The sequence below is a fragment of the Microcaecilia unicolor genome, chromosome 4 (genome assembly GCF_901765095.1).
Source record: "Microcaecilia unicolor chromosome 4, aMicUni1.1, whole genome shotgun sequence".
NCBI classification, from domain to species: Eukaryota; Metazoa; Chordata; class Amphibia; order Gymnophiona; family Siphonopidae; genus Microcaecilia; species Microcaecilia unicolor.
The window spans coordinates 78,053,621-78,076,666 of NC_044034.1; the positions used below are offsets into that span (position 1 = coordinate 78,053,621).

The following is a 23,046-nucleotide window of genomic DNA, read 5'->3' on the forward strand; positions in this document are numbered from 1 at the left end:
CACACCTGTAGACCTGTCTGCCCACCACTTCACCTTGTGGGCTAGTGGAAGGAGACAGCCAGGAGTTATTCTCACGTGCCCCTAGTGTTTTTCTTGTTGAAAATGGCTACTGGGACTTCCAGCAGCAGTCTCGTGAGATTGCCGCTGGAGATCACGCCAACCATTTTGGGATTGGAGACACTACTGACAGGACTTCCGAGGATGATGTGGAAGAGACATTAGTGCCAGATGAATCAGAGAAACTGAAAAAATCTCTGTAAACTTGAAAAATGTAATGGTGCAATTTGCTAAATTAAAGAGTAGCACCTAGACCAGACAGTATACATCCCAGAGTACTGATAGAACTGAAAAAATGAACTTGCTAAGCTATTGTTAGTAATATTTAATTTATCTTTAAAACCAAGCACAGTACCAGAAGACTGAAGGTGGCCAAAGTAAAGCCAATTTTTAAAAAGGGTTCCAGAGGTGATTCGGGAGCCTGACATTGGTGCCGAGCAAAATGGTAGAGGCTATTATAAAAAATAAAATTACTGATCACATACATAAGGCGACAGCAAAAGAGAGGGTCAAAGTACACACAATAACAGAAAAAAAAAAAAAAAAAGGACTAAGAGCCATTCAAGCAGGAGAAAGTCAAGAGCTCTTTACTGGACCCGACACAGGCCGTGCTTTGGCATCAAGCACTGCATCAGGAGTCACTAGAGTCCGACTATCTAGAATACACTAAAAACACATAGATCAACAAACCAGAGATGGTCAAAATGATCTCATCGCAAAGAAACAAAATGTGTCATAACACACTGGCGTCCAAGATTTGGTGCTCTTGTGATATGACGCATTTTGTTTCTTTGCAATGAAATAATTTTGACCAGCTCCAGTTTGCTGATTACATGTTTCTAGTATATTGTCGCGTCTCTCGCGCTTGCCGCGCTCTCGAGGACCTTGGCATACTTTCAGGCTTCCTCCCCGGGAGCACGGGGTTTGTGAGTCCATAGGCCACTACCGTGGAGCGGCAGTGGCAGGCAAGATCACCTTCCAGGTAGAGATGAAACAAGACTGGACCGGAACCCCGGACTGGAGTTCTACACCGGAACACTCGGAACTGGAACGCACCGGACGGGTGCACACTGGAGTGGGGCCCGCTGGACTGGACACACTGGAGTGGCCCCACTGGACTGGAACATACAGGAGTGAAACCCGCTGGACTGGAACATCCTGGACCTAGGCTTCACCTACACTTGACCGCCTTTCCCCGAGGGTTGAGCCCTCAGGTTCTGGCAGCCAGTAGGACTTACAGGAAAACCCGGAAACTGGAACTTGCACGCAGGAACAGCAGGAATGAAGATCCAGGAGTGCCCCCTGGCACCCAGGCGAAGGCAAGGCAGACAGGCAGGGACTGTCCGGGTTCTGGCAGTCGGCAGGTTTCAACACAATGACTAGTAAACTGTACCCAGGCTAATAGGAACGCTATACCCAGGCAAACCAGTCATACACAAGAAACATACACAGAGCAAACTCAGGAGACTTAGTAAAGCTATACACCAGCTAACCACAAAGCTGTGCCCAAGCTAACAAGTCATGCACTGGAAACATACACAGAACACTAGCAAAGCTATACACAGGCTACAAGCCACACGGTGCCTAAGCTGGCTAGACAAGTATTAGGAACAAACACAGGGAACTAGCAAAGCTATGCACAGGCTAACAAGCCACACGGTGTCTAAGCTGGCTAGTCTACCACTAGGAACAATCACAGTCTCAGGATAGTGGCTAGCAAGGGTGGCTAGTCTAACACTAGGAACAATCACAGTCTCGGGATAGTGGCTAGCAAGGGCGGCTAGTCTAACACTAGGAACAAACACAGAGAACTAGCAGAGCTATGCACAGGCTACAAGCCAGACGGTGCCTAAGCTGGCTAGTCTACACTAGGAACAAACACAGAGAACTAGCAGAGCTATGCACAGGCTCACAAGCCAGACGGTGCCTAAGCTGGCTAGTCTACACTAGGAACAAACACAGAGAACTAGCAGAGCTATGCACAGGCTACAAGCCAGACGGTGCCTAAGCTGGCTAGTCTACATTAGGAACAAACACAGAGAACTAGCAGAGCTATGCACAGGCTATCAAGCCAGACGGTGCCTAAGCTAGCTAGTCTAAACAAACATAGAAACTCACACAGAGCAAACACTGAAACTGTGTACCGAGCACTCTATACACCAGGACCTTTAGATGAGATGCAAAGGCCCGGACTGTAGTCTCCAAGTGATTAATAAAGCCCTTCAACACCAGAGCCACAGCTGCAGCAATCACCTTGCAACCAAACAGAGGCTTGACACACAGAGCAGTCATCCCATAGGAAGGAACAGCGGGAGCCATCTTGGATACTGGCAAAGAGGAGGAGGCGGCAGCCATCTTGGAAGAGGCATAGCCCACACAGGTGAGGTTCAGCAGGGCAATCAGCACACAGAGCCAGAGAGAACCTAAGACAGACACAGAGACAAGCAGAAGCCAGCACAGACACTGACTCCCAGAAACAGGGTAAGTCTGAGGGTTGTCACGGCCACGGACGTGACATATATTCTAGATAGACCAATTCTACTGACCCCTGATGCAGGCGCTTGACACAAACTCAGCCTGTGTTCAGTCCAATAAATAGCTCTTGAATATCCCATGCTTGAACAGCCCTTGGTGCTTTTTTTGTATTTCTGAACACACACACAGGCATGGATTAATGAGACAAAGCCAACAGGGATTTAATCAAAGGAAATCTTACCTCATCAAAAAAGGTTCCAGAGGTGATCAGGGAAATTATAGACCGGTGAGCCTGATGTCAGTGTCGGGCAAAATGGTACAGACTATTATAAAGAACAAAATTATAGAGCCTATTCAAAAGCATGGATTGAGACAAAGCCAACATGGATTTAGTGAAGGGAAATCTTGCCTCAACAATCTATTACATTTCTTTGAAGGGGTGAACAGACATGTGGATAAAGGTGAGTCGGTCGATATTGTGCATCTGGATTTTCAAAAGGTGTTTGGCAAAGTACCTCATGAAAGACTCCAGAGGAAACTGGAAAGTCATGGGATAGGAGGTAGTGTCCTATTGTGGATTAAAAACTGGTTAAAAAATAGAAAACAAAGAGTAGGGTTAAATGCTCAGTATTCTCAATGAAGACGGGTAGACAGTGGGGTTCCCCAGGGGTCTGTGCCGGACTGCTGCTTTTTAACATATTTACAAATGATCTAGAGATGAGAGTAACTAGCGAGGTAATTAAACTTGCTGACGACACAAAGTTATTCAAAGTTGTTAAATCGCAAGAGGATTGTGAAAAATTACAAGAGGACTTTATGAGACTGGGAAACTGGGCATCTAAATGGCAGATGGCGTTTAATGTGAGCAAATGCAAAGTGATGCATGTGGGAAAGAGGAACCCAAATTATAGTTATGTAATGCAAGGTTCCACATTAGGAGTCACCGACCGGGAAAAGGATCTAGGTGTCATTGTTGATGATATGTTGAAACCCTCTGCTCAGTGTGCAGCAGCTGCTAAGAAAGTAAAATAGAATGTTAGATATTATTAGGAAAGGAATGAAAAATAAAAACGAGGCCATTATATTGCCTTTATATCGCTCCATGGTGTGACCGCACCTCGAATATTGTGTGCAATTCTGATCACCGCATCTCAAAAAAGTTATAATGGAATTAGAAAAGGTACAAAGAAGGGCGACAAAAATGATAAAGGGGATGGGACAACTTTCCTATGAGGAAAGGCTCTTCAGCTTGGAGAAAAGACGGCTGAGGAGAGATATATGATGGAGGTCTATAAAATAATGAGTGGAGTGGAACGGGTAGACGTGAATCGATTGTTTACTCTTTCCAAAAATACTAGGACTAGGGAGCACGCAATGAAGCTACACAGTAGTAAATTAAAAAAAAATTTGAAGAAAATATGTCTTCACTCAACATGTAATTAAAATCTGGAATTCATTGCAGAGAATGTAGTAAAAGTGGTTAGCTTAGCGGGGTTTAAAAAAAAGGTTTGGATGGCTTCCTAAAGGAAAAGTCCATAGACTTATAAAAATCGACTTGGGGAAAATCCACTGCTTGTTTCTAGAATAAGCAGCATAAAATGAATTGTACTGTTTTGGGATCTTGCCTGGTACTTGTGACCTGGATTGGCTACTGGGTTTCATGGACCTTTGTGGTCTGTCCCAGTATGGCAATACTTATGTACTTATGTTCTTAATGTACTACACTTCTTTGAACGGGTGAATAAACATGTGGATAAAGGTGGGCCAGCCAATATTGTGCATCTGGATTTTCAAAAGGCATCTGACAAAGTGCCTCATGAACAACTCCTGAGGAAATCAGAATCATGGGACAGAAGGTAGAGTTCTACTATGGATAAAGAACAGATTAAAAGACAAAAAAACAGAGAGTAGGGTTAAATGGTCAGTATTCTCAATGGAGAAACATAGACAGTGGGGTTCCCCAGGTGCCTGTGCTGGGACCACTGCTTTTTAACGTATTTATAAATGATCTAGCGATTTAACTAGTAATTAAATTTGCCAATAACACAAAGTTATTCAAAGTTGTTAAATCACAAGAGGATTGTGAAAAATTACAAGAGGACATTACAAGAATTCCCTTGCTTCTAAGTAAGAGAAGTGGAAGGCCATTGAGAAGACAAAGATGATGTGTGTACAACAACCAACGTGGCCAGTTGAGAACTCCCAGGATCAGGGGAAATGGATGACGAGCTGCTTTACAGAAGTCTCTGCCTATCAGAAGCTAGGGAAGAAACAAAGAGCAGCTCCAGAATTGGCCATTACTGTGCCAGGGCCTCTATCCCCTTTCTCCACAGACCCGCTCTCCCACTTGCAAGTGGAAAATCATGAGAATTTTGTGTTGCTCCAAGTCACCATCAAATTGAAATGCAAGTGAGAAGCAACTGGAAGACCTCTCGGCTGAGCTCTTATTCCTCCTCCCCCCCCCCCCCCCCCCACCTCATCGAGCGACTGTTAAAATCTACTTGAACATTCTCTGTCCTGGTCCTAGCAATATACACTACAGAGATCACTGCCAAGTAATGCTCTGTCTAGATACAGAACCAGCTGGTTTCCATTGCCACCGCCGCATTCCTGGTTCCACCCTGCTTGTTGATGTATGCCACCCACCATGGCATTGTCAGACATCACTTAAACTGCCCTCCCTCTGAAGATGGAAAGGAATTGTCTCATGGCTAACCAGATGGCTCTGGTCTCCCACTGGTTGATGGACCAGCATTCTGTCTGATTTGATCACTGGCCCTGGTTCAGGTGCCATCACAGTGGGCTTCCCTACCCTGACAATCTGGCATCTGTCATGACAAGCATCTAGTTCAGGGGATCCAGAGGCATTCCCCTGAAGAGATTTCCCAGCTCAACCCACCAAGAAAGATGAGACCCCAGGGCCATCAACATGGAAAGCCAGACCTCTAAGTCCTGAGAGCAGGAACACCATAGAGAAAGAAGAACACCCTGAAGGAGTTCCATGTGCGTAATACAATAGCCCATTTGGTGTTGAAGCAGACTCCAAAATACTCCATGTCTTGTCATGGAACCAACTGGTTCTTGGCAAAAATCTCAACCCTGCCCAAGCACTGAAGATGGCTGACCACCATGTCTGTGACTCTCCTGGAGTCCAACTCTGATTCCATGTAAGTGAGCCAATCATCCAGATGGAGGTGTACTCTTATACCCTGCCTCCTGAGAAAGGCTGCCACCACTACCATGACCTTGGAAAAGTTCTAAGTCGCAAGACCAAAGGACATGACTGGAATTGATGGTCCAAAACAGAGAAGTGCAGAAACTGCCTGTGCTTGGGCCAGATGGCAATGTGGAGATAAGCCTCCCTGAGATCCAGAGGTGAGAAACTCGCTGGGCCCGACCATGGATATCAGCAACCACAAGGTTTCTATCCTGAACCGCGGGACCTGGAGAGAGGCACTGACTTCCTTCAAGTCCAGAATGGGCTGAAGGCTCCATTCTACTTTGGTGCCAAAAAAGATAGAATAATGGCTCTTGCCCTACTCTAGCTGCAGCGCCAGCTACACTGCCCCAATGCTGAGCAACCACTGAACAGTATCCTGCACTGACTTTTCAGGAGAGCTGCAGGGAGACACCATAAACTGCTCAGTTCAGAACGCAGCAATTCACTTGCTCACTATTGCTAACTACTATGATCACGTCACTCCCTTGCTTGTTCATCACTATATGATTCTCACATTATTTCATACAACTCTCCTGGTGTCTTTGAAGCAATTTGTTATCCAGGAAAAAGGTTAAAGCAAAATAATGTTGCCATTTGTAGCAAATTCCTTTCTCCCCCAAATGTTGAGTTAGTGGTCTTAATTCACTCTGTTTTAAGGTGATGGCAACCAGATCCTGATTATTTTTATATCATAAGTATCCCATTTAAAATGACCAGCTAACCATGCTTTACCAAGAATAACATCATTGATCTTAACATCCAGAAAAGAACACTATGATATCCCATGGCAAACTGGCCCGAGGACGTCCCAAGGCACGATGTGCGCGTTCAATTTTAATCCCATCAATATCACAGTTGTGTGTTCTACGAAAGGGGCATGCTAGCAATCTTTTTACACTTCTGTATTTTTGCGTATATAACCCGCACACATGTATACCCTGAACCTGTATATACCCCGCATTTATTGCAATAAAATGTAAAATTGCATATTACCCCTATTGAAAAACACAGATTTTGTACATAAATTTGTGTATAACTCGCACTTGTGTATACTCCACACCTCTTGCAATAAATAAATAAATCTGTGTATAACCCATGGGCTATATATGCAAAAATACAGTACCTCCTCGCTATTCATATATTCTGCTCCCTCAAGGATTCCACGTATGCAGCACCTGCTGCAGTTTTCAAGGTCCTCCATTTTTTTCTAGAATACACTCTCTGTATTTTTATGACCTTGTATGCGTGAATCAAGCACTGTAATGGCCTCAGAATGTTCAACAACACGACTTTCCACTTTCTCCGCAAGGTGCTCTACTTCCGCTATTTCCTCTTTAAGATCCGCTGCTAACGCCACCAGGTCGGAGCGCACAGCTTTAATATCAGAGTTTATCTACTGGAGCAAGAGTATTGTACTGGTAGCCAATGAAGTTTTTGCAAAAATGGTGTGATATGGTCATGTCGCTTGCAACCTTCTAGGAGTCTTGCTGCTGCATTCTGAATCAACTGGAGGTGGTGCAGGCTCTTTGTAGTCAGACCATTGTATAGTGCATTGCAGTAATCCAGTCTTGATGTTGTCATGGCATTTACAACTGGGATAAGATTTACCTTCTCGATGCACGGAGAGAGACAGTGTAGCTGTCGCAAATAGTAGAAGCAGCTCTTGAAGATTGCTTGGATTTGGGGAATCAGTGTAAGTGTTGAATCTAACTGTATTCCAAGGTTTCTGACTTGTGATTTGAGGGGGAGTTCATATTTCCCAAAAGGGATTTTGATGTCAGGTATGTATCCACTTGTGTTAGGGACCCAGAGAAGCTGTTTTACTTGGGTTCAGGCAAAGTTTGTTGTGTTTAGCCCATTCTTGAATTGAAGTTAGACAGGTAATCAGTTTATTCAAGGCTGTAGGTAAGTCAGGTTCAATGGGTATGAGTAGCTGAACATCATCCGCATAGATGTAGAACTGAGTGTCCATTGACTGAATCAGCTCAGCTAGTGGTTTGAGGTAGATATTGAACAGAATAGGTGACAGTATCAATCCTTGTGGTACCCCGCAGGTCAATGTCCATGGTGGTGATGAGTTGCTGCCAAACATTATGGATTGTTGCCTCTCTGATATGTAGGATCTGAACCAAGAAAGTACTGTTCCATTGATACCTGTTTCTGTCATTCGTGCTAGCATAATATCGTGATCCACAGTGTCCTGCAGAGAAATCAAGCAGTACTAACATTGAGGCGAATCCCTTGTCTTGGTTTCTGTGAAGATCATCTAGTAGGGATACAAGGACTGTTTCTGTACCATAACCAGGTCTGAATCCAGATTGACACGGATCTAGCCAGTTTCTCTTTTCTAACCAGTCATTAAGTTGAACACAGACTGTTTGTTCTATGAGTTTCCCTAGAAACGGGATGTTGGATACTGTCCTGTAATTTTCAAGTTTGTCCTGGTCAAGGTTGTTTTTCTTCAGCAGAGGGTGAACCACTGCCCTTTTTAATGCTGTTGGTAATTGCCCATTAGAAAGAGAGGTGTTCACAATTTTTGTGGCGCCTTCTAATAAGGCCCATACTTGCCTCCTGCACTATCTTTGATGGGCAGGGATCGAGGGAGCAGGTAGTAGGTCGAAGGTCTCTTAGGATTTTGTCAAGGCTCTCCTCTGTCATTGGGTTAAAAGTGTCCCATCTGTCTCTGTCAGGAGAGGGTGAGTTTGTGCATCCCTGGTTGACTGGGTGGGACTGCCAGTGAATCCTGGCGGAGACTTTTAATTTTGTTGGCAAAGTATGCAGCAAAATCATTGCAATTCTGTTTAGACTGGGCAGGCTGGTTCTGTTGTGGGGGCTGCAGTAGGCCGTTTACTATACTGAACAAATGCTTGGTTGAATTGGCAGCCTGTGCAATGCATTGCGAGAAATACTGTTTTTTGGTTGCTGTTAATGCTTTGCCATGTGCTTCCTACAGTTTAGTCTGTCTTCATCCAGGCAAGATTTGCGCCATCTCCTTTCTAGTTTTTGTCCTTTGCGTTTAAGGATCCGAAGTTCTGGAGAAAACCAAGGTGAGCATTTGTGAGTGGGGCATAAGACCATTTTTATTGGTGCTGTTTTCTCTAAGGTCTTGGCTAAGTGTGTATTCCAGATGTCAACTTGTTCTGACACTGTTGTTGTCTTTTCATCCACATGTGGATAGTCCAAGGCCTCTAAGAAATTCTCAGTGGTTAGCTTTTTTTTGTCTCTGATCTCCTTCCAAACTCTGGGAGGTGCCATTTGTTTTAGGTGGTCACTTGTGGAGAATTTAATTAGAAAATGGTCTGACCATGATAAGAGTGCTATTTCAATACTGTTATCCCAGAATTCTGGGATATCCACCCCGTTGTAGAATACCAAGTCTAGTATGTGACCCTTTTCGTGGGTTGGAGAATTGATCACCTGTGTAAATCCTAGTGCTGTCATCGTGTCCAAGAAGGCAGCTGTGATGGTATCTGGGGTTTTGATGTGTAGATTGAAGTCTCCCATGATCACCAGCCTAGGGTAATTCAGGGTCACTTGAGTAATCAGGTCTTGGAGTTCTTGCACAGATAATGTGTTGTTACAAGATGCTCTGTAAACCATGAGCAGCCAGATTGGTTTCTCCTCTTCAAGTTGTATTAAAACGGTTTCAGATTCATGTAGCTGGGGGATGGATATTCTGCGCAGTTTGATTGTATCCCGAACCAAGACTGCTACCCCTCCACCCCGTCTTCCTGGTCTTGGGTTGATGTTGGATGTTGAAACCTGCTGTGCATAGTTCAGCCAGTGGTAAACCCCCACTTACATCTAGCCAGGTTTCTCTTAATCCTAGGATGTCAAGATGCTGTTCATTTATGGAATCATGGATCACCGAGGATTTCTTTGCAGCTGATCAGGCAGTCACCAGTCCTATAGTTCCCAAGGGTGGTCTGGGGGTAGTTTTGGTGTGGCAATGAGGTGATCTTTTAAGTACTGTTATATAGGTGATTGACCTCTTGCACTTTTGCCTTCTCTTTGGTTTATGGGGGCTATGATTTCCTCTCCCACACACCACTGGGATACAATAGTAGGACTATCTTGCCTGATGAAATTACAGTAGAGGAGATTGTTGTCTGATTGATCCTGGGCAGTGCTGAGCTCTCAGTTCAAACTTCCATCGTGGTCAGATGTCACTTCCTCGCCCAAAAAACTATTCATACAGATAACCCACATATCTTTCTTCCATTATCCCCTATAGACCCACACATACCCTCTGCTCTATGTCAGAATATCATCTGTCACCCTGTTTTTTGCTCTCAACTAAAATCCACCCATCATTCTTTTTTTTTTGTACACTGTTCTATTATTATGGAACTCCCTTCCTTTAGAAATCAAGGCAGAATGTTCTTACAACCATTTTAAATCTTTTGAAAACTCACCTTTTTAAGCAGGTCTTTGGCTGAGACATGTGAAGGAACCTGGACAGTCCAGTTCCACATCTTGGTTTTTTTTTCTTCTTCTCCTCTCCGATCTTCTCTCTCTTATCTTGTCCCTATCTGACCTATCTATTGAATTGTAGTTCATTTCCAATTTATCTTTTCCTTATTTTTACTTGAATGTAAACCACTTTGATTCTAGTTTGAAAGGTGGTATATCAAGCCCAAAATAAACATAAATATAAAGCATCAGAAACAGATTCTGTGAATTCCAAGGCATAGCCCTGGATGAACACTTCCAGCATCCTCTGACTGAAGGTGACCAGGGCTCACTCGCGGTACAAGAGCATGAGCCAAAGACCAGAGGGTTGGAGAACTGTTTGTTGCAGGCACTAAAGTGGTCACCACTTTACTCGGACTCATCTGAGCAAGGACCCTGCTGTCAGCTATATCAGTGTGTACCTGACGCAGCATACCCAGAGACGTCGGAAGGTTGGAGAACCGCATGTTGCAGGCACTGAAGTGGTTGCCACTGGCCTCAGAGACACCTGTTGAGGCCTTTGCTATCAGCTATATTAGTGCCACAAAATATGACCATGGGTGTGGCCAAAGAGGCAGGTCCTATTCCTTTGGAGCCCCTTCAGAACAGTGAGGAGTGTGGAGCATGGTATTCTGCTCCCTTCTCATGGAGAAGCGAAAAGGAGGAAGGAGTTAAGTTGTAAGACCCAGAAAGGACCTATGGATCATCATTTGAAGAAAATAATGGTGCCTATTACACTAGTAACTGTAAGTACTGCCTTCTCCTTTGAAGCCTTCCTTTCATCGGGGGACAGAACCCCCTTCCCTCAATCTGCTTTGGTATGAGTTGATAAATGCTCCAGAGAAGGAATGTGCTTTATTTCCCCAGGGAATTTTTCCAAGTGGAGGTCCGTCTCTTGGTTCCTTGACTTAAAACGGAGACAGTCTGAACATGTTAAATTGCCATCTCATGTTCCTTTTTCATGAGTATCTTTAAATGAAGCTGCCTCTTCTAATATGCAAGAAGCTATGTTAAAAGATCTGTCTGTGGTAGTAAGGATGGAAAACACTTTGCAAGATAATTTGACTACTTTGATTAAGTTTACAGAGCAGGCAGCTGCAAAATTTTTAGACAGGAAAGTAGGACTCTGAAATTCTTTGCTAGAGAATGTGGTAGAAAAGTTAGGTTAGCGGGGTTTACAAAAAGGTTTGGATAACTTCCTAAAAGAAAAGTCCATAAGCCATTATTAAGATGACTTTGAGGATGAGGTAACAGATTGGTTGATCAATCAAACGCCAGGAGGGAAAAACATAATCAGTAAAAAGTGCGAACTAAGAGTATATATGAATAACTGCTGATATGTGGGGAACAATTGAGATAAAGGTGATTGATGTTAATGCGTATGCATTCCGTTGAAGTCACTGAAAGAAGAGACTAATATAAGTTTGGGGGAAACAGTAAAATTGTTTGAAAAGCTGTAAGAAAAAGTTTAGACAGTTCACAAAAATCGGATATAAATGTAAGATGTTATATGGGGAATTGGTAATCTTTAAAAATTTGGGGAAAAAGGAAATATAGCAAAATGAAGGATCGTATAGGTATAATGTAAGTACAAAAGAATTGGATTAAGGAATAGGGAATAACAAGGGGGGGGGGGGGTCAGACGTGACTAATTCCTTGGGGGGGAATAGTAGGGATAAGAAATGGGGAGAGGAAGGGGAGAAGAGGGAAGAGGAGGGGAATTATAAGGGAGGGAGGGATAGATCATTAGAGAAGGGAAACAAGGAGGGAAAATATGAACATTACAGAGATAAGGAGAAATTGGAATATAACTACTTACAGCATATAAAAGACACTGGGGGAGGTCATGAGCTGGGGTGGCCTCTCCCGAATGACAAAAGATTTCTGTGGCAAATAGGTTGTTATAATGTTCTATAAATGATAAAGATTGTAACATGGAATGTAGGTGGCATTGGTTCACCCATTAAGAGGTCAAAAATTTTGAAATATTTGCAAAGAATACATGCTGACATAGCTCTGTTACAAGAAACTCATCTCTCAGATGCAGAACATGAAAAACTGGCTAGATGGTGGGTGGGAAAATGTGTAGCATCACCAGCTAAAGGGAAAAAGGGAGGGGTAGCCATACTAATCAGGAAAGGGCTGGTAACTGATCTGGATGATGTGATTAAAGATCAAGAAGGGAGGTATGTGTTTGGCAAGGCGATAATAGCAAGACAGCGGGTATTCATAGGCAGTATATATGCACCAAATCAATTTGAGGCTCAATTTTATAAAAATCTAATTGACATACTAGCGAAAATAGACCCTATCCCATTAATATTAGGAGGGGATTTTAACATGATATGTGACCCTGAATTGGATAAATCTCATCCTCCTCCCAATCTAAGACATGAGCCCTCAAGAGGATTGCCCAATCTTTGTACGGTATTGGACCTGCTAGATGTGTGGAGAGTATTACATCCTCAGGAACGGGATTATACACATTTATCAAGGGCACATAATACCCAGGCAAGAATAGATTATATACTGATGTCGCGGTCATTGTTGGAAGGGATTAGAGAAACAAAAATAGGTCCCTATGCTATTTCAGATCATGCAGAAGTATGGGTAAATTGGCAGCCAAAGGGAATGGAAAGGAAAATGAGTTGGTGGTCCTTTCCGAGTTATTTAACCAAAGATACAAGATTTAAAGAGGGTCTACTGGCTAAGTGGGCCGAATACAAAAGTATTAACGAAAATTCAGTGGAGAGTGCCTCTTCTTACTGGGAAGCAGCTAAGGCGGTTTTGAGAGGAGAAATGATCAGTTATGTTAGTCATTACAAAAAAGCTAGGGATAAGGAAATTTTGAGATTAGAGGCCCAGATCCATAATCTGAGGAAAAGGTTTGGAGAAAATCCAAATGTAAACATCAGAGAAGAACTTCTAGGGGCACAGGTGACCTTAAACTCATTGATTCATGAACGTGAGGTTAAATCACAAACTTACCATAAATTTCAGTTATACAAATTTGGGGGTAAGGGTGGAAAAATCATGGCGAGACTTATAGCTAGGAAACAAACCTCCCGCATAGTAACAGCTTTGAAAGATCAGACAGGTAAATTGTGTCATACTGATACAGAAATTAGAAACATATTCAAAAATTTTTACCAACAGTTGTATGCAGAAAAGGATAACTCGGAGCTAGATAGTAATTTATATCTAAATAATCTGGATTCTCCGAGTCTGTCGGAAGATGAGAGGACGCAGCTCAATGACCCTATAACTAGTGATGAGGTGGGATGGGCAATTGGAAGTAGTAAATCAGGAAAAAACCCCGGACCGGATGGCTTGAAAATAGAATTCTATAAATTGATGGGAGACAATATTCTGGTACCAATGATGGAAGCATATAACGAATGGGTGGAGAAAAGGTCGGTACCAGACCAACTGAATGTAGCCCGTATTATTTTAATCCCAAAACCTAAGAGAGATGTTACCCTACCTGAATCTTATAGACCCATATCATTATTAAATTGCGAAGTAAAAATATTTGCAAAAATATTAGCAAATAGAATGAGTCGGGTGTTGCCGTCACTGGTGCATGAAGCGCAGGTGGGGTTTGTTAGAGGCCGAACTGTATCTAAGAATCTGAGACGGATTCTAGTCTCTTTAGAACAGATGGATAGAATAAATAAGCCGGGATTGATGGTGAGCTTTGACGCGGAAAAGGCTTTTGACCGTGTGAGATGGAAGTTTTTGTTCCCAGTAATGGAAAAATATGGATTTGATGGATGGTTCCTAGGAGCGGTTAAATCACTTTATGTTTCACCAATAGCGAATGTGATGGTGAATGGTAAATGCTCAGAAAAGGTGAAGATAGAGAGAGGAACTCGTCAAGGCTGCCCCATGTCACCACTACTGTTTGCATTATATTTAGATCCATTGATAAGAGAGATATATTCTAATGCAGAAATTCAAGGGGTATCCTTAGGTAAGGTGGAATTCAAAGTGGCGGCATTTGCAGATGATTTATTAGTTGTGATTACGAGGCCAGAGACATCGCTACCAGCTTTATTAGAAGCATTTCAAGAATTTGGGGACTTCTCTGGTCTCAAGTTGAATCTGGAAAAGTCAGAGGCACTGGCGACTGATGAAAAGATACATAGAGACTGGTCGGGGATATTCCCCTTGAAATGGGCAGAGGGCCACTTTCGTTACTTGGGAATTTTGATTTCAACGAAGACTAGGGATATATATAAACTTAATATAAAACAACTACTGACGCACACTAAACAGCAGTTAGAAAAATGGGAAACACTACCATTGTCACTGATTGGGCGTGTGGGACTTATACGTATGGTAATTCTGCCGCGTTGGTTATACGTCATGCAAACCCTCCCGCTTAGATTGTTGAACAAGGATTGGACAAAATTTTATAGAATGGTGATGAGATTTTGTTGGGCAAATAAAAAGGCGAAAATGAAATACCAGCTGCTATGGGGGAACTGGTCACAAGGGGGAATAGGCCTACCAAATATGAAGTTATACAATATGGCATGTTTGTTGAGACATATTAGAGATTGGCTCTTTGACTCAGACAGCTACACTCCACTGGAGATAGAAAGGGCATTTTATGCGCCATACCACCTAATATCATTGCTACAAGTAGAGAGATCCCTGATCCCGAGTTATCTGCGCCGAAGCTTGCTGCTAGAACCGCTGCGTGAGGCATGGAGATTTTTAGGGAAAATTATAGGAGTAAATACCGCAGTGACAGAATTAATGACCATTAGGGGGAACCCTAGATTTCGGTCAGGCTTGGAGAATCCAGTGTTTAAAAGATGGGAGGAAAGAGGAATAGTATATTTGAAGGATATAATAGGCGCAGAAGGGAAGATAAAGCCGCGGGAACAAATAATGAGTAATGAATTGATACAATGGGGGGATACCTTCGCATATTGTCAATTAAAACATTTTATAAATTCTGTAAACGAGGAGGAATTGAGACAAAAATCAGGGTCTAAATTGAAACTATTCTTTGAGGAAATTTCGAACAATGAACCATCAATCTCTGAAATGTACAAGGTATTAGGGACTAAAGGGATGCTCAAAGACAGGAAGGCGATCAAAGAACGATGGGAGAAAGACTTAGGAAGACCCCTCACCAGTTGGGACATTAACAGACAAGTGAGGGGTAATGCAAACTTAGTTAGTGGAGCCCAGTATCGGGAATGTGCATTTCGAATAATTCATAGAGCCTATTTTACGCAGGTCCAGCTAGCAAAGATTGGAGGAATACAGAACGCAATATGTTTGAGATGTAAAAGTGCAGAAAATTCACTCTACCATGCATTTTGGAGTTGTGAAGCTATTAAAGGTTTTTGGTCCAGAGTGGCTAATTATCTGTCTAACCTGCTGTCTTGTGAAATAATACCAACTCCTGAACAGATGTTGCTAGATGTCCATGGGTCATTTAGAGGGAAATCCTCTGAAGAAACCTTATTTTTTCGTAAGGGATGTCTGTTAGCAAAGAAATGTATACTTCAAAACTGGACTTCGGAAGTTGTACCAGAATTTTGGCATTGGCGGAACATGATGCATCAACTTCTGATGTGGGAGGCAAGAGAAGCCAAGGGTTCCCCGAAATGAAAGAATCAATTTTTGAAAATCTGGGGAAAATATATAAATACCCTTTCAGCAAAAAGTAAAAGCTTTGTGCTTAATGTGCTGTAGATATTATATTGAATCTGTGGTTGGTTCAGTTTCTCTTTGAGAAAATTGTGTATTAGTCGGGGGGAGGGAGAGAATAGGAGGGTTAATTAGGGGGGGAAGGAATATTAAGGGATGGGAGGAAAGGGGAAGGGAGGGGGGAAAGGGGGGAAAAAGGTATAAATAGTGAAAACAAAAGGTCAAATATGCCGAGGTAGCAACCAAGAAGGGAATTATTCGACTGAATCTGCATATTGAATGTAAGATGTTGATAAAAATGTATATTGTTTTCAATAAAAACCGTTGAAATATAAGATGACTTTGAGAAATCCTCTGCTTATTTCTTGAATAAGCAACACAAAATGTACTTGTAGCCTGGATTGGCCACTGTTAGAAACAGGATACTGGGCTTGATGGATCTTCAGTCTGTCCCAGTATAGCAACGCTTATGTTCTTATGAATTCAGAACGTTTGCTGAAGGTGGAATCTCAGGTTTCCTCATGACAAACGGCTATTGCTGCTATTATAAAAGATAACTTACCTATTTATGTCAGATGGAAGCCCTGGAAAATGCTTCAAGAGCTCACATTTAAGACTTAAATTTTCCAGTAACACATTACTTGGCTCCATTGGAACTTTTCAAGATGTATTTGAAATAAGAGCTTAAGCTATAGCTCTATTGAGCAGGGACTGTCTCTCTATGTCATGTGTTCAGCACTGCATGTGTCTGGTAGCGCTATACAAATGTTAATAATAATAATAATTAGTAGCTTGTAATATCTACCTAAGGGTTCTAAGGTAATTAAAAGGGAGCTTAAGATTCCATTAACTCACCTAATAGTTTAGAAATTTCCAAGATTTTGGAATCCTCATGATAATATAGTAAAGAGAGCTACCTTATTAGTTTCATTTCAAATAGAGAAACAAAAGATGCTAGTGTTGAAAGCATGTTTCCCAAAGACAAATGAGCTGTTTGTGGTCAAACTATTATGATGTTTCCAGACATACTCAATTGAGGTGGAAGGCACTTTTACAACTAAAGCTTAAAGTTCTGGCTGTGGGTGCATCCTTTTTCCTAAAGTTTCCAAGCAGATGTCTGGTAACACATGGTAACAATTCTTATTTCTTTGATCCTCTACATTTGGATAATTTTCTTGCAGATAAGTCTATTGGTCAGATTGTTGATTGACCGTCTAAGTAATTAGTTTTGGAAGGTGTTTTGGGGGTTAGTAAATATTTCTTCAGGCCTGCATTTATTTTAAGTAATTGGAATTCCATGCACTTTCTTTAATTCCTCTTTGGTCTCTCCTGAAGTGGACAAATGCTGTAATGAACAGGTTTTCTTTTTTCTCTCTCTGTTTTTCTCGCATGCTTCTATATTGATTTTGTAACATACTGAAAATTTTGAATTAAAAGAAAAGAAAAGAAAAAGAAGAGATTGAGCCTGTCGCTCACTCTCATCAGTGAGGGGCCCAGCTCACCCTCCTTGAGAAGCTTTGGAGACAGCAGAGCTGGTGGGGAGGGGAGGGACACCTCCCTCACCCTCCCTGCTTCACAAGAGGAGGAGCAAGGAGGATATCTAGAAGCTTGAGGGTATATGCTGGAAGAGACTAAAGCACCCCTCTCTGGAGGGTGCACCGCTCTCAGGGGCATGTGGCTGGCTCACGGGCAGTCCTGCAGGAACCACTAATCCTTCACTATCTTTTCCAATTTGTTGCCAAAGAGCACATAACCCTGAAAGGTTCCTTGCAGAGGACTTCTGCCAGCATGCCTCATGTGGACCTGAGCCCAGGACTTAGAAGACCATACAAAGGACTACAAGTTCTATTAGGAGTACTGGCCACTGACTGAACTCCAGAAGCAGGGCCCCAGGGACTCACTTCATCAGGCATAGGCCTTAGACTGTGTCCCAGGGAGTCAAGCCCACCTACTTTGTCATTCCACACCACACCAACCTGCATCATCTACTGGAAGTAGAGAAACACTGAAATTCACCAGCCTGCACTGGCCCTTATACTGGTGATGTTAGTATCTCTTCCTTCATCTGCTGATCGGGAAGGGAGACAACCCAACTGTCTGGACTGGTGTGGCAGAATGAAAATGAATATGCATTTAAATCACTAAAGGGCCAACATAGAAAGCTAAGGCAGAACCACAAGACTAACCAGAGGTCTTACAGGGTCATTAACTTGTAAGGCATACACCAGTGAACAAAATTTTAAAATTTATGGTAAAAACACTTTTAGTTAATCTGCAGCAATGCAAAGAACGTTTTGAGCCGTGTGTGGATACAACGCCTGAAATATACCATCAGGACTGAAGCGGTATACAAAGGGGAACCAACGCCGACCTGGTAGCTTTCCACATCAGCCTTGTAATCCAGCAGCCCTCCCTACCATGACGCAGTGCAGTCCTCCTCCATCCTGATAAGGTAGCCAATTCCTAGTAGTCTAGTGGCACCACCCACATGATGATTTCCCCCTCCTACACAAAAGTAGCCAATTCAGTTTCAAGTGTAATTAGCATTCATTATACCACCCATCAGAGACCTTCTGAGCAGTTTACAATCAGTTTGTAGGCAAAACATAAAAAAACCATAAACCTCAAATTTTATTGTCTATCTCCAAAGCATTTACAATATATTGTTCTTTAAATGTCTCCTCTCCTCTCCCCCACCACCACCACCACCAATTTAAGAAAAAAAATTCCCTGGTAGTCTAGAGGCCACCGACAAGAAATAATAACAACAACAAATCAAATCTCTCTCTCAGTCTAATGTACCTGCCACTCCCCCTCCCCAAGCACCCTAGAGCTGCCCCATGCGCTCACTCCTGCCTTCCGGAAAATAGTGACAACATTCTAAATAACATTCTATTCATATAACTAATCTACTATAATAAAACGCACCCTGAACGTTCTGAGGACAAAGGTAATGAAGTCACAGCAGAACGATAAGGGTTCGTAAGTTCGTGGTGGTGAAGCCATCCCACTGAGAATGCCTCCCTGCCCTGCCCGCCCGAAAAACACGAAAAAAGCAGAAACGTTACCCAGCAACGCAAAGCCACAAAACACGGACCTATCACAACAAAGCACCAAAGGAGAAATCGCTGGAGACTGGAAAATTCAACCCGACCCAGCCAGCATCACAGACAGACCCAGGCGGGGGAGGAGTAGGGAAACACGCAGAGCGTGTTTCCCTACTCCTCACCTGCCTAGGAATTGCTGGAGACTGGCTGCCAAGCTCCATCATTAGTTAAAACAAAACATACAAAACCACGGAGTAACCAAATATCAAAAAGAAAAAAAACCACTGTTGCTCACACCGATGCAGGTAACTCCACCCCCCTTCCTCTTCACCTTTTCAAGAACCGACTGTGCAAAAGCATCCCCCGCCTCCGCCAAGCCACCCGACGGTACACAAAGAAAAAAGATAAGAAAAAAAAAACCTGCAACAGGGCTCCGTATACAGCCATCTGGCATTGGCTGTAGTCTCTGCAACCACTCCTCCTCTCCCTGCCCGTCACTGCCCCTGCAGGAAGACCCCAGAGGAGTGCAGCGTCAGAAGGAGAGGAGGAACAGATGCAGAGGGGTGCAGGAGGGGAGGAGAGGGTCGCTGGACATGGAGCTGCTACAAATTCAATAGGCCGGAAACGTTAACAACATCTGTTAGAAAAAGTGCTAATACTTTGGATTTCAACAGCTTCAGTAACACAAGCTCTTCATACCTCTATTGCCCATGTAGCGATACCAACTTCTAAACAGGTGAGGGTACTTTACTCACTCATTAAAAGAAACAAATAACAGCATGCTGTGACAAATACAGATCTATTCATTTGCAGTTTAAAAGGATCATTAAATCTTACCTTCTGTGCTGTGCTTTGCCCTGCAGCTCTTTTCTACCACTCATTTTGCAGGTCACACCAGGGGCGTAGCCAGACCTCGCCAGGAGTGGGGGTCAGAGCCCAAGGTGGGGGGGCACAGTTTACCCGCCCCCCCCAGCCGCCGCCGCATCGGACCCCCCCTGCCGGCCTGCCCACAATCCCCTTCAAACCCCCTCCTGCCACCAACTCTCCCCCGCCGTCACCACCCACCCCGTCGCCGCAAATGATACCTTTTTTGAAGAGAGACTTCCTTCCACGCTCGAGTAGCGCCTTTCTTCAACGAAGTTCCGGCGATCAGCGTCGCCGGCGTCAAAACAGCTGATCGCCAGAACTTCGTTGAAGAAAGGCGCTACTCGAGCGCGGAAAGAAGTCTCTCTTCAAAAAAGGTATCATTTGCGGCGACGGGGCAGGCGGCGACGGCGAGGGAGAGTTGGTGGCGGGAGGGGGGTTGAAGGGGATCGTGGGGCAGGGGGCTAGGGCCATATCTACGGGGGCCCGGGCCCCTCAGGCCCCACGTACCTATGCCACTGGGTCACACAGTTGTAGCTCACAACTAACCTCTTTCCAGGCTCTGCCATGCTGCAGGCAGAAGCTGAGCCCTGCCATTCGCTTCCTCACAGCAAACAGCACAGCTAATTAACCAGTGCCAGCCAGACTGGGGAAGGGGGTAGCAGGGCAGAGATGGCCCGTTAACGTTTTGTAAAGGAGCATCTGTGCAGGCCGGAAGCCAAGGAAACGGACATGAGCTGAGTCTGTGCTAGATTCGTCCTTGCTGTATGTGCATACATGGGGGAAGGGGAATTTAAAAACGGGGTTTTGGTGCATATTTACTACTTATAAAATTACCCTGCCCTATGTTCAAATACATACAGCATGCCTCTACGGTTTGGATGGAGTGTGGGTGAAATTCATGACATACACATACCTCTGCATTCTATATAGATCAACCAAATTTGGATGTCCAAAAAAGGCAATCACTTAATGAAACATCAACTTGCTAATTAATCAGGTCACACGTAACTAAAAACTGGAAATAACTTAGCAGGGTTTTAAAAATGTTTGCATAGCTTCCGAAAGGAAAAGTCCACAGCCTAAAATTAAACTGCACTGTGCTCAACTTAGCAGGGTTTAAAAAAGATTTTGATGGCTTCCTAAAGGAAAAATCCATAGCCTATTATTAAAATGGACTGTGCTCAACCATTCTCTCACACACACTCGCACTCTATGTCACACACACACTCGCACATTCACTCTGTCTCTCTCTCTCACACACTCACTCTCACACACACTCTCTCAAACATACACACTATGATTAAAACCTTGCTAGCGCCCGTTTCATTGGTCTCAGAAACGGGCCTTTCTTACTAGTATACTAATAAGAAGAGTTTTTAAAAAGTGAACAGTAGTAGTAACGGTGGTAGTGAAATGAAAAAGGTCATTCATGCACACATAGGTAGTACTGAAACTGGAAACCAAATCTCCCAAATAATTCAAAAGGAAAAAAAAAATAAATATCAAGGCCCGATTTCACAGACAAAACAACACAGCATAGGACATCCAATATGCAAATTGATAAATATGTTTTTTTAACTAGAAATTTGTAATACCTCATATTTCCTTTAAATTACAAACTAGACAGATTAGTAAACCAATAAACAGCCATTGTTTGGTTGAACACTGTCATTCTTCTACTAGTTTACACCAGTGCAAAAGATATCCTTGCTCAATGATACATAACATAAAAGAAAAACTATGGAATAAATTATCATGAGTTCCTTACTTTTCCAGTTCCACAGCATCAAGCTTCCACCATGTGTCTGGTTCATGGAATTGCACCCTATAGCCTTTTTCTATGGCCTATAACAAGGTTCATGACAAAAGGAAGTTATTAATTTTTGAAAGAAAAAAAAAAAGAAAAAGAAAAGAAGAACCTACAGCTACCAATAGAAAGGTGAAATGTGGTCTTACCTGCTTATTTCCTTTCCTTGAATCCTGCTAGATCTGTCCAGATGTAGGTTATGTGCTCCTATCAGCAGACAGAGGATGAGAACCTGGCACTTTCAAGTGACAAAAGCATAAGGACTGGTGCAGCCCTGGAAACTGTCAGCATACCACTAACAAAACTGTTACCTAAAAAGAAACTAAGATACAGTCACTCCTGCTTATGCCAGTGCCAATCTAAAATGGCCACTGAGACTGTCACAGAAGTGTCAGCGGCCATTTCCACTGAGCAGCAGCACCGAGGCAGAAACAAGTGGGCTTCATTCCTACCCCTGAAGAGGCCACTAGACACAGGTAGGCCTAAAGTCAGGGGGTGGTGGTGGCAGCCTGTTTTCTGCAGGGTGGTGGTGGGGGGAGGGAGGCACAAGCATCTTCTTACGGAAGGTGGCAGGCGGGCCAGGCACACTTTCAAGTTTCGGCTTCTGTTCCGGCCAAAATTGAGTGGCGAATTTCGGCCGTGGATTCTATTTTGGTCGGCCTCTAGCCTTGATCAAGGCTTCCCTGAAGAAAAGTCAAAATGGATGGAATCTCTGCTTGCCAGACAGAACCCCTGAAACGCTGATCAGGACTCAAATAGAAGCCCAACCCAAATATAGGCCAATAAAGTTGAGGGCCTGGGACCTTCCAGAAAATGATACCACCACGGAAGAAAAGCTTTAGCTTCTTAATCTGATCTTTTCAATGGCCATGCAATAAACCAAAAGGGATCCAAGTCCTCTAAGAAGACTGGACCCTAACGCAGGAGCCCCCAACCTTGATGTAACATCAGAGTTGTCCACCAGATGTGTACCAAGGCCTGCAGGCAATGAACAAGGAGACTGATATCCTGCGAGTTTATTCCTGTTTTTGATACAAGCCACCACCGTGGCACTGTCTTGAGAGAACCTGGACTGCCTGACCCCTCACAACTGGTGGAAGCACTACAGTACCAGAAAAATGCCCTGGTCTCCAAACTGTTGATGCTCCATGTCGCCTCCAAGCTCAATCAGAGACCCTAGGCTACCTGACCCTGGCAGTGAGCTCCCCAGTCCAACAGACTAGTATCAAAAGTCACTTACAATCCAGGTGGAGGACTCCAAGTCCATTCCCTGACTGTGTGAGGAACTCACTCAACAGAATTCCTTCTTCACTGAAGCCAGCAGCAGTAAAAGCATCTCAACGTTCTGAGACTTTGGAGTCCAAAGGTGAAGGATAGCATGCTGAAGAAGTTGTATGGGAGAATAGAACTTCCACAGCTATGTCTAAAACGTTGGTGTTCTCTACTGTGTC

General features: G+C 43.5%; 1 protein-coding gene across 4 annotated transcripts in view; it reads right to left on the bottom strand.

The window, feature by feature from the left end:
- Positions 1-23,046, bottom strand: part of LOC115468568 (NEDD4-binding protein 2-like 2) — a 169,153-nt gene that overhangs the window by 63,099 nt on the left and 83,008 nt on the right. For 3 of the 4 annotated variants that reach the window (XR_003941889.1, XM_030200369.1, XM_030200367.1), the window contains exon 5: positions 21,557-21,633. Coding sequence is in view for 2 of the 4 variants with exons in the window: in XM_030200369.1 (XP_030056229.1) it covers positions 21,557-21,633 (77 nt within the window). In the remaining 2 variants the exon portion in view is untranslated. Of the gene's footprint in view, positions 1-21,556; positions 21,634-23,046 lie in introns of those variants that run through there. The other variant, XR_003941890.1, reaches the window with a different exon arrangement.